The sequence below is a fragment of the Mastomys coucha genome, unplaced genomic scaffold (genome assembly GCF_008632895.1).
Source record: "Mastomys coucha isolate ucsf_1 unplaced genomic scaffold, UCSF_Mcou_1 pScaffold14, whole genome shotgun sequence".
Lineage (NCBI taxonomy): Eukaryota > Metazoa > Chordata > Mammalia > Rodentia > Muridae > Mastomys > Mastomys coucha.
Window position 1 is genome coordinate 109917846 of NW_022196896.1, and position 18344 is coordinate 109936189.

Sequence of the window (18344 nt, forward strand, 5' to 3'; positions counted from 1 at the left end):
AGGTGCCTCAGCGTCAAGGCTTGACGAAAAGTGGAAGGCCAGCGAGGTGCCTCAGCGTCAAGGCTTGATGAAAAGTGCCTGACTTCAAATGCTGGCCTCCGATCTCTACACATGTGCTATGACACACATATTGGTATGCAAATTTACATTTTATTTTAAAAATAAAAAGTGCATTATATTAGGCCTAGTCCTCCTTTCCTACTCTGGGTATCCACCTGTCAAGTGAAAAAGCCAGCCAGCACTGAAGAAACTGGAAGTTGAGAAATATATGGTCCTGTGACCCCACCACTCCAGCTTACAGCCAAGCCATACAAGTGGGTCATTCAGGACCAGATGACTTGCCAACCGACCACAAAAGCATAATATGGGCACTGCCCCTGCTGTCCAGAGTGAAAAAGAGGCTCTAGCCGAGCCGTCGCCAAGTCGTGCCATAGGATTATAAATAAATTATCGATGGTTGCTCTCAGCCAACAAGATTCTCAGTGGTTTGCTTTGCAGCAATAACGAATACAAAGGTTTCATTTCCAGGAACAATGCCTAACTCAAAGGAGTGAGACCACCCAGACAGAAAAGCTTTGCAGTGCCAAGGAACTGGCAGGAAAGGAAGGCAATTTTAGGGAGTGGTTGCTGAAGAAGGGCTTTTCTAAAACCACAGCCTGGGCCCCACTTCCTCCTTAGTCTGACCGTTTCAGTTGCTGCTTCTCCATCTTAAAGCGGTGAACCAGACCACAAACATTTGCCTTGCAATTTTTTTTTTAAATCTGTGCCATTAAAACTATCTGGAGCTGGAAAAATGGTTTAGTAGTTAAGATCACTTAGTGTTCTTCTAGAAGACTGGATTTGATTCCCAGCACCTGCACAGCAGTGCACAATTGTCCTGAACAAGTTCCAAGGATCTAATGCCCTTTTCTGACCTCCACAGGCATTAGGCATACATGTGGCGCACATACATACATGTAGGCAAAATATTAACATATATAAAATAAAAATAAACTAATCTTTTTTTTTAAGATCTGGAATGATAAAAAATTATATGAAATGTGTCATTAAGACTTAAGTCCAGGAACTGAGCTCAGAAGTCAGGAACACTGGCTGCTCTTCCAGAGGAAGACATGAGTTCAATTCCCATCACTCAAAGGGTTGCTCACAACCATCCATTGCTTCAGTTCCAGGGGACACAATGCCTTCTTTGACCTCCATGAGTATCAGGCATGCATGTTGTACATAGACATACATTCAAGCAAAACACTCACACATTTAAAATATATAAATCTTTTTTATTTTTTTTTCTAGACAGGGTTTCTCTGTGTAGCCCTGGCTGTCCTGGAACTCACTTTGTAGACCAGGCTGGCCTCGAACTCAGAAATCCACCTGCCTCTGCCTCCCAAGTGCTGGGATTAAAGGCTTGTGCCACTACTGCCCGGCTTATAAATTTTTTTTAAGGATCCATTAGTCGACTCCTATGTAGCCAAGTGGAATTTTAAAAAGAGGGCCATGGTGTTATAGAGGGAGTAATGGGAGGGGGCAGGCCACAGTGTCCTATAATCACCATGGAGTTGAGACTTGTCTATGTGAATAAAAGAAAGAAAGAAAGAAAGAAAGAAAGAAAGAAAGAAAGAAAGAAAGAAAGGAAGAAGGAAGGAAAGAAGAAAGGAAGGAAGGAAGGAGCTATGTGTCCATCTTTCCCAGGCAAACTCTAGTGGTCTAAATCTTCATTAAAATGAAGGCAATTTTGTAAAAGTATTGGCTCCCACAATGAGCTTTAAAACTGAAAAGCAATGGGGCTGGTGAGGAACAAGAGGAGAAACACAGGGCATGGTCCCCAGGTCTTTGTACAAATTCAAATCACCAAAGATTCTTCAAATATATTGAAGGCCAGAAGGCTGGGAAAATAGGATGTGCAGAAGAGTATTCATGTTTGTTGTTTAATTCTTACATGGACTCTGGATGCAAGTTGTCATCAGTCACAAGATGGATACCACAGAGGGCACCCATAGTTGCAGAGTCTCCAATGAAAAGATTCCAAGGTCCAGAAGGGCCACTGTCACTGACAAGATGGGCAGTTATTTCTACAGAAGACTTGCTATGGGGAGTTTAGGACATCAGATCTTATCTCAAGGTAGAAAACTAAAAATAACAGAAGTAGGAAAAGAAAAGAACATTTTAAAGACCGTGAAAGGATGATACAGCATCAAGGGAGTCTGTGGTCCACAATAACCAATGCAGAAGACTTCCAGGTATTTAGAGGGCAAGAGGAATTAAGATTAGGTTATCAAGGACCCCAGAAGTGAGAGATGCCAATCAAGAGGAACTCCCAGAGACAGCAGCATATCTGTCTGTCAGGTTGGCTGTGTCAGCAGGCTCTGAGTCACAGAAAGGCAGGCTACTGTACTGAAGTGTACCCAGCACACCTCAGATCAAACACAGTCACAGATTCCCAACCCAGCATCCCTTGGCATCAATTCCAGAGCAGCAAGATCCATGTGGATGTATCTTCAAAGACAGGATAGAAGTCAGGAGAGGAGTCCTATGCACTCACAAGAGTTCTGTTCCATGTCATGTTAGACTTAGACACCTCTGTGCCTGGACGTAAGAACTTCTACCAAGAGTCACTCACTGACTCACAGTCAAGGCCACCTTCAAGTCAGGTGTCCCTATGGTCAGGGACAGTGCTGAGACAGAGGAGTCTGAGTGTTTGTCCCTGTGACTGTTCAGCCAAAGTAAGAGGCCAAGGTCACAACTAATATCGGAGCAAAGTTTCTTAACTTCCAAGAACTCTAGCCTTTGGTCAAGAACAGAGGGTCTGTAATGTTAAGCAAATACAGATTAAAATGAGGCTTCTGTCACTTCTACTTCCCGGCATCTGGACTCTACAAACCTTGCTTTCTTTAAGAGAAAACAGGTCAGATGTTTGGCACAGTAACTGGATGGAGTAAGTTCTCAGAGATGGAAGCAACTGAAGGCACAGTCAGCCTGGACAAGGTCACTGAAGTCATTGCCCCAACCCCCAGAGCAGGTCCATGTGGCTAGCGACTCTCAATTTCATGCGCTGAGTTGAAGGAGTTACAAAGACAACTAACATTTAAAAGCCCCAGTTATTTTTTTTTTCATTTTTCAGTCATTATCACCCTCCAAGAATGAAGGTGACCATTTAACCCTGTTTTTTATTTACTCTGAGGCAACAGAGGCCCTGGGTCTTTATTGGCTATGTTCAAATCCTTGTTTCATCCCTGTCTAGTGGAGTCAAGGGCAGAGAGATGGCACCCATGGGTCTTACACTGTAAAGATGGGTGAACCAAGAAATACTTCCCTTACAAAGCTCTGTCCAGCCCCCTGGCCCTGAACTATTCATCACCTTAGTCACAAAAAGTCATGAGCAAGATGGTGAGCAATCCTTTAATCCTTGGACAATTGGGTATGTATGAGTAACTAGTGAGGAAGAAACTGGAAATAGGGTTGACAGTAGAAACTGAGCAACAATAATATTCAAAATCTTATTGTTACATGGTTATCTTAGGATTGTTTTATTACTGGAGACTAAACCTACATCTTACTTCCTGGCCTGCCAGACAAGTGCTCAACCACTGAGCTATATCTTCAGCCCTGGTTTCCCTCATTTTGTTTTGTTTTGTTTTGTTTTGTTTTGAAACTGAGGTTGCTTGCCCAGGTAAGCCTTGAATTTATGATTTTCCTGGTTTTGCCTCCGCAGAGTAGCTAGGAAGATAATATTTATCTTTTAATGTCTTTGACAAACTTCTGGCGTGGTCCTGCTTCGTCTTACTCTGCCATGGCTCCTGAGTGATACGTAACATCATCATGCTTGTCCCATTGTCCAATGGGAGACAATAGGACTCCATGCCTCCTGCACTAGGCCAGGTCCTAACAACTCCAGGAATCTATCTGCAAGTGACAGGCAAGCTTCAGCTGTTGGTGGCTGCTCTTGTCCTCCCAATACTTAGTTCCATCAGCATTTCCAAGTAGACATTTAAACCGTTTTTGATTATTTGTGGGTGTTTGTTTTGTTTTGGTTTTTTGGTGATGGACAGGTTATAAATAGTGAGGCAGATCTCTATAGATGAGTCTACATCTGAGTAAGCAAGACTTCCTTCCTTTTTTCCTCTTTGAGATCAGATGGTTACACATACACACACACACACATGCATGCACACACACACAAACACACACACAGAGACACTCACACACATGCACACACACACAAACACACACAGACACACACACATACACACACACACAATGCACGCACATACACACAAACACACACACAAAGACACTCACACACATACACACACTCACACAAACACACACACACACAGACACACACACACACAATGCACGCACATACACACAAACACGCACACAGACACACACATACACACACACAAACATACACACATGCATGCATACACACACAAACACACACACAGATACTCATACACATACACACACACACAAACACACACAGACACACACACATACACACACACACACAAACATGCACAGACACACAGATACACACACATACACACATGCACACACACATAGACACACATACAGACACACACATACACACACATAGAGACACAAGCACCGCCTTTTGGAGTATAAAGCAGGAGTGTCAAAGGATTGGGAGCCTGAAATATAATACCTACACAATCTACACCTCTCATATACAATCTGTAGCTCTCATGACTAAGGAGCTGGAGCAGATCACAATGTGACAATACAAGAACTGCCTTCATCCCAGTAAACCAGAGGAAGTACCTTGGATAATAAAAGTAAAAGTTGTCCACCATCCTCATCCCGGAATCTGCATCCAGACACTCATTAGTGAGCTAAATGCTTTCCTATCTTTATATCCTTGTTACTGTTCAATCACTATGAATATCCTAACCATTAAGCCTTATCTTTATTCTGTTTCCAGGTGGTATTATCAGAATACTGATGTGGTCAGGCCTGCTATCAGAATACTGAATATCAGAGTAGAAAGCCATACCAGTTGTGTCTCATAGGCCATCCAGAAATGCAGCCTACAGGTAAGGCAAGTATAGAAAATAGGGAAAAAATTAGTATGTGAGTTCTAGATTAGTATGATTTTTTAAGGCAATAGCAGAAGCATTTTGTTTGGAAGGAGTCTAGTTTAATTCGCTTTTCAGTCTCCATATGGATGGCATCATGAAATCACTGGTCCCTTGGTACAGAAGAACTGGCTGGCAAATGGACCTAACACCCAGTTCAGGTCTAGGGGCCTAATTGACTGGCATTCAGTTGACTATCATGAGAGATATCATTCATAAAAATTTAAGTTGATACACATATTGGCATGCAAACTATTCTAATACCTTGCACCTTCAGTTCTTTAAGATATCTCCACCTGCATTAGTGGAGTTGACAAGCAAGTGGAAGAGTCCTCACTCAAATATATGAGGGGCCCAAACCAGCCAAAAGAGAGCTGAACCCGGTTCCTTCCTATCAGCCACGGCTTCCAGTACTGATCCTCTACAGCACTGACTCTAAAATACCATCTAAAGGATGTCACTGTCCTACCAGAGTCACAAGACGTTGTGGAACCACCAGCAAGTGCCATAGTGTGCCCTTGGCACGTTCACAGCTTAATATATGCAGCATCACCAAGGCCTCGCTTCTCCTGCCTCTGGGAGATTTCAATTCGCAGTGTTTTACAGAATGAGTGGCCTGTCACTTAAAACTGTCACTGGAAGATGACATTTCAGCCATTACTCAGCGGTGACATTTTATTATTTAGGATTAAAACGCCATCAGGAACCAGGGGAACAGTCAGCTAAAATTGAAACTTGCAAATCAGACACCTGACACATCTCATTTGCAGTAATGAGAATGGCGTGTTTATTTTTTTTTTCTTTCTCAGATGAGAACTAATTGCCAATCTGGTATGATTTCAATCTGCTGCCATTTATGAAACAGGGTCTGCTTGCTCTCTATAGAGACGACCCAGCCCTCCTCTCTGCAGCCAGACACCCAATTTCACCCAGTCTTACAAGATTCAACTATTATGCAAACGAGTAGTAAAGCAATTACATGCTCCAAAAAAAAATTAAGACAAGAAATTTCCCATTCACAGACCTGTCATGTTCGTTTCTTAAAAATGTAAATTCCTGCCAGATGTTTAAAAGCCTTTTGCATTTTGGTCACATGACCATCTGAGCTCGTATTCCCTGTAGAAGCAAATGGGTGTCCCAAATTTGATAAGTGAGCCCTCACGGAATCTCAGGCCCCCACTGGAGACTGCATAACAGATGAAGGAATTATGGTACAGAAGATGCGTTTTCTGTGGGATTCACGGCTGCTTGGGGAGAGTGCTGGACCACAGGAGGTGACCACCAATCTAAATGTTCCACGTGGAGACGAGTGCAGCCGTGAGAAAGTAAAATATAAGTGGGAGAGGCCTCAGTCCACTGTGCCTCAAAAGATGCTATTGGTAACCCCCCGAATGGTAAGAAAGGTTTGAAAGGGTAGCTCAACACACCACCAACAGAGGAGCTTCACTGAATCTTCCCTCCAGCCTTCTACCCCGAGGAAACAGGAATACTCTGTGAATGTTTCGTGCTCATAGTGACAGACAGAGATAGATAGACAGACAGACACACAAGAGAGAGACTCAGGTAGAGAAACAGAGACAGAATAACTACTTTCCACTTAAAAATTTAAAAATAGTAAATACACCAGAGAGTTTAATAGGCGTAGGAAAGAAAAGAATTCAGAGGAGAAAATGAGGCTATTTCCTGGTCTGTCCTGCTTGAGTAGTCTCTGAGAAGCTTGTAGAAGGAAAGGCTCTCACAGACAGGTAATAGAATATGGAGAAGTTCCTGACAACAAGATTTCACTTCCAGTTGCCCCTAATGACTGGTACTATGGCACCTTCAGAAAGCTTGGGCACAGTGAGCCCTGGTCCTGCCATGTGGGAAACCTGGTTCTGTCCAGCATAATGGCACCTTGTTCAGTCTGCACACACCACGATTTCCTAATGCTATGCTTTCCACATAGGGAATGGTACAGCCCTGCTCCACATTCTTCCTCAGCATGCAGCTGTGATGCTCATGGGCTTGGGTTTCCACCCATGAAGAACAGGCCCTCCAGGAGAGGCAGATCAACCAATACGCTAGCAGAGAAAAAGGATGCAGAGCCAGAGAAGAGAGAGACATCACACAGGGAAGTGAGGAGACTTCACTTCAAGGTTTACAAGGAACCCCTAAATATTACTATGATCATTACTTGCACCTGTCTAGCTGGCTAGTTGAGGGATCCAGATATTATTCTATATAATGAGAACCAAAAGGCATTTTTCTCTTAGATGGTATTAAACTTGGCATCAGTGGTTTCTGAGTAAAGCTGATGACCATATAACATTGACAGGACTCATGCTATCTCTTGGAGGACTGAAGACCAGAGACTCAGGTTCTTGCAAATGAAGGATTTTAGCTTCAAAGCACAACTCAGACATTGTGCCTGGGTTTGCAGCCTCCCAGCTTCCCCTACGAATTTTGGACTTGCCAGTCCCCACAATTGCATGAGCCAGTTACTTAAAATAAACCTCTGTGTGTGTCTCTCCTGCTTCCCTGGAGAATCCTAACACAGTTACCAAGCAGATTAAACAGCCCCTCCTCTGTAGTGCAGAGCATAGAAGAAAGGAGAACTTGGCAAAATATCAGCTGCTTAGAAAAATCAGAGAAGGAAGACTATGTGCAAAAAGCTTTGCATCACCTTCCAAAAGCTTAGCTGAATTTCCCGGTAACACTTTTAATTGATTTGTGAGTATGAGATGAGGCCTTTGGAAAAGGCACTGAGGCCTCAGAGCCAGAAGCATTGGGGTTGGAATATGAGCTTGGGTTCTCTAACATATACGAGGCCACAAGTAGAGAATGAATGTCCAGAGGGCTTCCAGGTAAATGTAGCCCCAAAAGATTCAAGATGTGGCACAGCCAGCTAAGAACTCAGGGAGACTGTTCCTTAGTCAGCAATGGCTCCAGGGTAAAGCTGTTGATTCAAATCTATGTAAACGCATATACATAATTCTCTCACCCTTTAGGGTAGCGTGTCAATTATCATGGTCATTAACATATCACATATCACTGAAGGATGGAGAAACATCCGAAACAATGCATCACAGATGATCTCATCATAGGGCAAACATGACTGAGAGTGTTCTCACACATCCTAAGACAGGAAGGATGCCCAGAGGCTATTTAACCCTTATGGACCAGCAATGTATACACCGTATGTCACAACAAAATATCTCTGTGAGGGATGTGACTGTGTCACATGGAGAAGATGATGAAAGTGATAGTGTGGATGATCTTTGGAACTCAGAGGTGGGAAGCAAACTCCATCCCTGAAGAGAGATGGAGTCACAGGCATCCCAGGGGTCAGTTAAAGCAGGTACTCGCTAGACTTACTCAAGGTCACATGTAGGGGACTCGTGCTGGGAAGTCATATAAAGACTTAGCTCATGCAAGGGCAGAAACACGGGCATAAGAGCAATGAGGGAAAGGAAGCAGCTCCCCACAGGCTCTCTGCAGACACGCTAGTAGACTGGGAAGACAAAGGAGAAGCAGACATTACTCTGACTTCCGGGTTTCAAGACTACCGCACTCTGAATATCGGTAACATGAATGCAAAGGATTTTGGGAAAATAAGTGAGGAAGCTATTGAATGTTTACAGAGGAAGTTGGATGTAGCATGCTTGCACACTAAGTAAGTGTTTTAACAGTCAGGGCAGTGATAAACTGACTGCTTCGTGCTTTCCCTGGACACTAAACTTGTGTTAGACGGTTCAGTCCCATTTAAAAGTCTTCATTCTGCTCTCTTGTGCTTTCCAATTTTCTCACGATGAGTGTGGACAGCCTGCATGGGTCAAAGAAAAGGCCCGCTTAAAGCTCTACCAAGAGTAAGACAGAAGAGTAAGTATGCACAGCCAAGAGGAATCCACTTCTATGCATATCCCACTCTACGGACTGACCTTTGCTCAGAGGCAAAGGCCAACTACCCAGTCTTCTAGGACAAGCTTGGCTGTCTACATGGAGGACCAACCTGGATCACAGAGGCACTTGTAGCTGGTGCCCACGCTACGGCACAGGCCGTGAGCACACGGGCTGAGGGCACAGAAGTCCACGAGCTGGGCACACGTAGGCCCTGTGAAGCCTGGGCTGCAGCTGCAGGTGAAATGCACACCATCCACATAGCAGGTGCCGTTGTTCTGGCATGGAGAAGACATGCAAGGGTCCACCTTCTCTTCACAGGCAGAGCCGAAGTACCCTGTGGGAAAGCATAGAAGGGCTTTGAATTCTTAGGCCATTTAAAACACCTGAAATATTTTAAAGGGCTCGAGATGTAGCTCAGTAAAGCAGAGTAACTGGCCTAGCATGGACTAAGTCCTGAATTAAATCCCCAGCACCGAGTAAGCCAAATGATATAAGCCTTATAATCCCAGGTCTAGGGAGGCAGAGGCGGGAGCTTCAGAAGTTCAAGGCCCTCTGCAGGTACATAGAAAGTTTTGGGACATGTGGGATAAATGAGACCCTGTCTCAAAGAATAAACATTTTTTAAAATTTAAATGTTTGCATACAATAACTAATTCAGATATGTCATAGCCCACTAACGCCTGAAATATTGTTCCTCTTAGATTTGGTAACCCTTTTGTTAAAATAGAAAATTCTATGATTCTATGCTTGTTGAAACACAGAATATATGACCGTTTGGATGTACATCATATGTGTTGTATATGTGCACATGGCATGTGTCTATGTTGTATGTATGTGTGTATGTACAGGGAAACAGATGCCAAAACCAAGTAAACAATGATTCCCTAAGAGTGCGATTATAAGAGTGTAATACTAACTGTATAAGAGAAAAATAATAAATAAATAAATAATAAGACATCTCATTCATCTTTATCATTTGTCTTCTATTCAATCCCTTGAAAACACATATCACATAGACTGTAACTCATCCTTCCAAAAGGTACAAGTTCATGTTTTTAATAAATGTTTAACAGATGTCCAACTTAATGGATGCAATATACATGTATAAAAATATTTTAAAGATTAATTCTGGTGATGTGGTATACCCCCTATTCATACTGTACAATGCCATTTGGCAATAGTCACTGACCACCAGTGTATGCCACAGGATGAGTGAGTCACTAAAGCATGACACTAAGAACAAAGGCAGATCCAGGAGACTACCCATCCCATGACGCCACTTAATAGAAATGTCTCGAAAAGAACACATGGAAGCATAGAAAGTGGATGTGGTTGCTGTGGCTGAGAGATGAAGAGAGATGGAGAGCAGGCATGGGCGGTCCACTGGGTCAAAGGAGATGTTCAAAACTGGACCATGCCAATAGTTGCACACCTGCATGGATTGGCTAAAAAAAAAAAATGTTGAATTGAGCAATTTAGAAGAATAAATTATAATTTAGAAATTATGCATGCAAGCATACTTTATGATATAATATTATGTAAAGCTGTTACATATTTCAATTTTAAATGAGATTATCAGATAAGTGTTTTTATTGTTTTCTGTATACATAAGTTGGCATTTCTCAGGCTGAAAAATTCCATATATATATAAGTGTGGGTATATCTCTATAGTCACACAGTGTGTTTAGCAATGCTATAAACCTAAGCTTGCTTTAATACTTCAAGACCAATTTGAAAATTCAATAATTATTTAAATTTTAGAAATAAAAATTAAGTTATGTTACTCATGCACGCTTTTAGGCATTCTACTTTTCTTAGCCATATTTTAGTTTATATTTACTTATACTCACACGTAATTCCTTAGTGATAGTGACAACTTCTATAGTTATTGTCAAGAATATAGTGAATTTATAAAATCAACAAAAATATCCCTGGATTTAATTATCTGAAGCACTACTCATCAGTGGGCCTAATTAGCTTGGAATCATTCTGAGTAGAAACAGAAAAAAAAATAAATGATATTCAACATTTTATAAACTACTTTTAGCTTTTAAAACTTAGAAATCAAACTAAAAATATAATATATAATCAATTTTGATGATGCTTGAATTCTCCAAAGAGTCTTCTAGAGTGGGATATTCTTCTATCCTTTATGTATTCCATTCTACTGTGATTAAAAAGAAGATACTTAAAAACTTAACAACACACAACAGCACTATAAAGTATCCTTAATTAACAATTTACTTGAAAAGAATAAAACTATCTAAAAACAGTTTTAAAACAAAATTAAATTAACTCTCCCTAATTGGGTCTAGAAAATGCACTGTGGCCATTCGAATTACTAAAGATCCAATTTGGCTCCATGTGTGACACCGATAAAGTAATTCTTATTTCCTTAATCTGAAGAGACCAGTTTGGGAAAGTAACTGGCCAGGTCGATCCACAAATCGTGACAGTTGGACAGAGGCTCTGGGTTTTATCTTTGTACTTAGGAGAATGAAAAGAGGAGTGTTTTCCTCCAAACAACTGAATAATGAAATTTGTTGGAGATGTGTCCTCCAGACACAGCAAAGCTGATGCACATATGAACTCAGAGATGGTGGTAGCATGCACAGGGCCTGCACAGGGCCTGCACAGGTTCCAGACAGATAAAATCCCAGCACTGCATAGAGGAAGTAGACACAAGTCCCGCCCCTACCCAAGAAGCTACTCAGGATTGACAGCTGCTGGAAAGGGTAAAATCTGTTTTCTTCAGTGGAGTGTTACCAGGGATCAAGCACACTCCAAGGCAGGCCTCCTCGAAGTTCAGGAGAGGTTGGCCAACACAAAATGGACTCCATAGTTTTCGTCCATTTGTTTGTTTGTGCTTTTGTTGTTTGGATCTGGTATTTTGAAGAGAGAGAAGGGCCATGCAGTTGGATGGATAGAGGGAGTGGGATGATCTGGGAGAAGTTGGGATGGGAAAAAAATAGGGTCAAAATACACTGTATAAAAAAAAAAACTTTTAAACAGAAGAAAATTATAAAGCATTCATGGAATTAAAAGGCACACAAAACTTAGAAAATAAACCTCCCATTTTATGGATTGGAAAAAACTAATATTATTAAAAATATTTATACTACCCAAAGTGACTCACAAGTCAATGCAATCCCCATCAAAATTCCAATGACATTCACAGAACACCACCAACATCAACAGAAACTAAAGTTCATATGGAAGCACAAAAGACTCCAAGAAGCCCAAGCAATCTCAAACCTCATGAACAATGTTAACCATGAGACAGCACCTGACATGACACAGCACCTGACATGACACAGCACCTGGCATGACACAGCACCTGACATGACACAGCACCTGACATGACACACAGCACCTGACTTCAGAAAACACACCAGAGCCATGATGCCCAAAACAGCATGGCACCTGGAAGCACAGTCCAATAAAACAAAAGAGGAATTCTGAAGACAAAGCCACAAACCGAGAGACAGCTTATTCTCAGTGAAGGCACCAGGACATCCCCCAAGCAAGATCAACACTGCTGAGAAAACTATATATCCATATGCAGAGGACAGAAACTGACCTACTGTCTCCAAAAGTCAATGCAAACTGAAGGCAAAAGGAACCAGGTTCAACTACCACCTTTGACCATTAATCTGTGAGACCCAGTACTGAATCCATCTGGCTTTTTTTTTTTTTTTTTTTTTTTTTTTTTTTTTTTTTTTTTTTTTTTTTTTTTTTTTTTTTTTTTTTTTTTTTTTTTTTTTTTTGGCATTGAATGGAATGCAGATGTTGCTGATATCTGCTATTTGGATTTATTATGAAACTTAAACGCAAGCACAATAGCCCTCAAATACTAACTGTTCGATACCAAGCAGCCACATCTTTATATGACTGCCAGAGACCCTGTGGGTGGTACTGGTATCGATTACAATGGGACACACAAGAAGAGGTTCTGCAGTCAGGGTTATCAGTTCAGCTGGATGGCTGGACAGCTGAAGCATTTAGGAACAAAAGGGAGAAGAGAAAGCTGCGCCAGATTTTGAAAGTTCTCTGGCTTTGACTAGTAAACTCTGCATTTCCTTCTGTTGCTCAAGCCATTGTTATCTTATTCATATGACACATCCTTTTGTAAATGACTCAGTTCTTCCTCAGCCACCCCCTACATGACCTTCCTCACAGAACATGAACAGGGTTTTGTAACAACCAGTAACGAAAAGCCAAAAGCCAAAAGCCAAAAGCAAAAAAAAAAAAAAAAAAAAGTTTGAATCTTTTTACAAGTTTGGGTTCTATTTCCTTACTGACAAAATGTGTGGACTCCTACAAGTGTAATGATAATGGTGCTCAACAAATGTTGGATTCAAACTCCTTTAAGCCTTGAGTTTTTTCACTTTGAATACTCAAGAGATTGTGTATAGGAAAACTGGGAGGAAGCTGGACTGTTAGGCAGAGTCTGGAACATACCCAGATTTGACATTTGCCCAGAGTCCCCCAGGGCTATGTCCATGAACATGGCTAAGGATATTTTCTGGAATCAGGAGGTGCTAACACACAGCTTTTTAAACACACGCAGTTATTGGGCCACCTTGCAAGGCAAAGTGGGTGAGCTCTGGGGATAACAGCTATGGGAAGAGGTTCAAGGATTGCTCAAAAGAAAATCTCTTCCCAAGCACAATAGGAGTCTGTTAAACCCACTCTTGCTCACACAAGCATTTAGAAGTACTGTCATTGTTCCAAGGATTTTACCATATTGATTTAGAACTATATGCTAATTATTATATGTATGTGATTAGATATATATCTATATATAAATAAAATATATAAATACATAATATATCATTAAAACTCATATAAACCCCGTGAGTACTGTTATCTCTTCATTTTTAAAAGAGGAAGATGACACAGGAAGATTGAGGACTTTGCCCAAAGGCACACAGTTAGAAAAAAAAGTTACATTCGAACCCAGGATTTTCAAACCAAGGTTGTGTTGTAACATTCAACCATATAGGGTTATAGTAAAAGTAGCCAGTAATAAGAAGAAATGGATGCTAGTATCTGACTAAAGACTTACTTATTGGATGTTTAACCTACTATCCATCTCTCTAGCTCATACATTATAAAACTTCAGCTACACAAAAAATAGCTATTCTTAATAGACTCTGCTACAGTTATATATTGAACTGTTACTCCATTCTGGATAGTGAGATTTACTTGTAAATTATCTGAGGTCACATCTGAAATTATCAGTTCATGAATAAAATATTTACTGACACACAAGAAGAATAAATTAAAACACATACGAATATCATAGACAAACTACTGAAAATCAAAAATTAAGAGAAAATATTCAAGGTCTACTGAATCATATAAATGTAAATGGACTAAAACTCAAAAATAAAAGGAAAAGATTCTTAGATTGCATCAAAAGGAGCAAATACTATGTGTTCTCTAGAAGAACCTTCTATCAAAATAAAAACACAAATATCTGAAGGCTGAAAGAAGGGTAAAAACATTAAAAATAAATAAATAACAAAGGTGATACACCCATAATGGATTCCAGTTGAGCAACATAACAGGATCTTATTTTATCAAAATATATATATATATTAGACATGAAAAGGATTCTTTTTTTTGAAAAGGATTCTTAATATGGAAAGCAGGCATCTCATCAGGAATATCTACCTACCTGTATAGGTATCTAATTAAGACAGTTTCAAACACATAGAGAAATAAACTGCCAGAAACCATACAAAAAAGACTCTCTGCATAGCACTTAATGAAGCAAATTGATAAAAAAAAAATCAGTGAGTATATATAATATTTGAATAAGACATTCTTTTCACAACACTTCAGATGAGTTACTCATTCCAGTAAGCATGAAAAAACATTACACAAAATCAATATTCATTCATTCATTACTTTAAAACAGAAAAAAAAACTCAGAAAACTAAAATAGAAGTTCATTTCCTCTGTAATTATAGGGCACGTACAAAAACATAGATAGCATCATATTTAGCAGTATAGTAATGAATACTCCCCCCTACTGTAAAGAACAAAAGTAAGATTCTACCCTCTTTACCTACATTCAACATCTCACTATATGCAAAAGGCAAGTAAAAGTTTAAAGCATAAAGAGAAAAACAGCATGACTCTTATTATTTAGCAGCCTATGCTTTTGTGTAAAGAAAGCGAAAGGAGTTTATAATAAAAACCATTGAACCATGAGTAAAAATAGCAAACTATCAGGATAAGCCAATATACAAAAACAACTATGTTTTTGTTCACTAGCAATAAAAGTAAGTTTAAATGGCATCTACAATATTACTATCAGTAAAACATAGAAAAGGTTAGAAAAATCACTCAGTGATTAAGAATACTGGTGCATGTCTTTAATCCCAGCACTTGGGAGGTAGAGGCAGGTGGATTTCTGAGTTCGAGGCCAGCCTAGTCTACAGAGTGAGTTCCAGGACAGCCAGAACTATACAGAGAAACCCTGTCTCGAAAAAAAAAAAAAAAAGAATCCTTGCTGCTGCTCTTGCAGGGGACTAGAGTTTCCTTCCCAGAACCCAAAGGCGGTTCACAACCATCTGTACCTGCAGTTCCAAAGGATCCGACACCCTCTTCAGGCCTAATCATACATACAAAGTAGCAAAACACTCATGGAAATAAAATGAGAATAAATATTTTAAAACATAAAATAGAAGTGAATTTAATAAGAGATTGAAGAAACCATCACAAAAAAAACTATAAAATAATTACTTAAATTTTAAAATAACCAAATAAAATGAATAGATGTAAATTACCCCAAACTCCTTTACTATATGTTATTTAAGCTATCCACTATTTGACATGCAATTAAATTCTCATTGGTCATCTGGACACAGAGAGGGATTAATACCAGTGCTCAACAGGTTCTCTGGCTTCCTTTCTCTTTTTCTTTAGATTGAATTCTCAGCCCATATTCAGAATGGATCTTCCCTCCTCACACTTACTGTGGCATGTGTGCACCCACGGATATGCACGAAAGGAATAATTTTTAAAAATAATGAAAAACTATGTACAAGACAACACATGGAATACAGCTCTGTGGAGTGGAGTGCCATCAATATATGTAAAACTAACTAGCAAGCTGTAGTGTTGCTGAGCACTCCACAGTGTCTCATTCTCTGCACAATTTTTAGGTGTGGCTCTCTGGGCTAATCACCCTCTGATGAGGGTTGAGAAATGAACTCATCTATGGATATAACAGTAAGTCACCAGGAGTTGTTTTTATATTATGTCCCTATAGCAGAATAATAGTACTAGATCCTCCCCCCAGGACCTAGACCTTGTCTACCCACAGGCTTTTGACCCAGACGACGATGCCTGGCATAGGACCTCCTTAATCCAATCAGAAAGTGGTTGATTTACTCTCATGACATTCTACCCACTATTGTATCAGTAGGTCTTTATTTCCAGGCTGGTCTTTATTGTAGCTGTCAGGGTTCACAGCTGAATAAGATTAATAACAACCATTCTCCTCCAGCAATATGCAGAGCCTCATCCAACACTAGGAAAGCTAGCCAGTAGGGATAAAGCTTAGGTTCAACATCAGCTTGATCTCTCCATGTTCTGTGATTTTAAGCATGTGCTATCTTTAGCAATAGGGTCTTACCATTAAGTTCTGTGATCTCTATATCACAGTCCCTCCTTCTAAGGCTCAGGAATAATTGGGGAAGTGAAGACAGAGATTGTAAGAGCTGGAGGTGATAGATGATGAGAACAAAGCAATGTTTTCCAGGCGCAACATGGAAGTTGAACTACAGTGATGTGAGACAACATGGCCTAAGACCTGTGAAATCTCAAGCCACACAAAATCTCTGCATTGAGGGAAGCAGTGATCATGAAATCCCACCCCAACTGATGAACTATTGGTACCTGATAGTAGACAGGAGGAGGTGAATTAGTTTTCTTTCAAGGTGGTTAATTTTCCCAGGTAGCTCTACATATCAAAGATTATACAGGGAACATTAACTAGACTCGATGGGTGTATGAAAAGAGAACACAAACTTGGGTGTGTATGGAATGGGATGAATTTGGGAGGAGTTTGGGGAAGGTAAATATGATCAAAATATAATGTATGGGATTCTCAAAGAATTAATAAAAAAAAAACCTTTAAAGTAGCAGTTCAAAAATAACCAAAGATTAATAAACTGTATGAGACCAAAACTACAATCCCAACCAGGAGGTGATGAGAAAACTGTCTCCTTACAGAAAACAAGTCTCCTTAGAGAGGAGGAAATGAAAAATTACTTGAGAGTGTCAACAAAGGGAGAATGGGCACAGCGGCCCCTCTTTGTGCAATAGGTGGGTTCAGGTTGTTCCGACTTCAGCCAGTGGATATCAGGGAACACTGGCAAGAAAACAGAATAGCTCCAGAGGAAAACTCAATCCTGAATATATGGAAGTAATGTCACCAAGCAAGTAATTTCAAAGAACAATTGCAAAAGAATAAAATGCAAGAAAAAAAATGGATTCCAGGGGTTAAAATGAAAGGTAAACAAAACAGACTTACAGAAGAAACCTACCAGAAAATGAAGGCTGATGAAAGAGTAACTCACTAGAGAGATGGCTCAGCATTTAAGAGCACTGACTGTTCCTCCACAAGCCCTAATTTCAATTCCCAGCAACCACATGATAGCTCACAATCATCTGTAATAGGATCTGATGCTGGCTTCTGGTGTGTCTGAAGAGAGCGACAGCACACCCATATATATAAAATACATTTTTAAAAAATAAAAAATAAAAAAAGAAAGAAAATCTAATTTATTCAGTTGACTCTGCCTTCAAATTTTGCATTTAAACTAATATTAGTATAAGTATCTGCTGAATATGCATTATGCAAATAAAAAGAAAACACCCTGGAGATACACACATTGTAAAATGTAGGTATTGAAGACCAAAAGAAATCATGTTTGAGATATTTTAAACTGCAAGACAATCAAAGTCATTCTGTGTACTGTCAGAAATACAAATAGCTTTGCAATATTAACAAGAGTATGCGGCATGAAGCAATGCTGGCAACTGAGCTGGTAGTAGAAAGGGAACTCACATGAAGGGAATGATGTCCGTAAGCCTGTGAAGTTTAACCCTGCTTGTGCAGCCTCAGTCAATGCTTCAAGCCACACTTGGGAGTCTTTCTAATTCTTTCCTTTGTGAAACCCCACTTCCAGCCCATCAGTCAGGGGGTCTTGTAGTTCCCATTGCTTAAACATATCTCAATTCAAGCACTTTGTCTCTACTCCCTGGCCATCACCCCAAAGTCATGATTAATTTTTCTGACACAAGTTTCCTCCAATAATGGCCCTGGTCAAGCTAAACCCTATGACCAAC

The 18344-nt window shown here is 40.2% G+C and overlaps 1 protein-coding gene across 2 annotated transcripts in view; it reads right to left on the minus strand.

The window, feature by feature from the left end:
• Window positions 1–18344, minus strand: part of Dner (delta/notch like EGF repeat containing) — a 290910-nt gene that overhangs the window by 59114 nt on the left and 213452 nt on the right. For both annotated transcript variants that reach the window (XM_031368198.1, XM_031368199.1), the window contains exon 8: window positions 9085–9309. In XM_031368198.1, the coding sequence (XP_031224058.1) occupies window positions 9085–9309 (225 nt within the window). The remainder of the gene's footprint in view (window positions 1–9084; window positions 9310–18344) is intronic.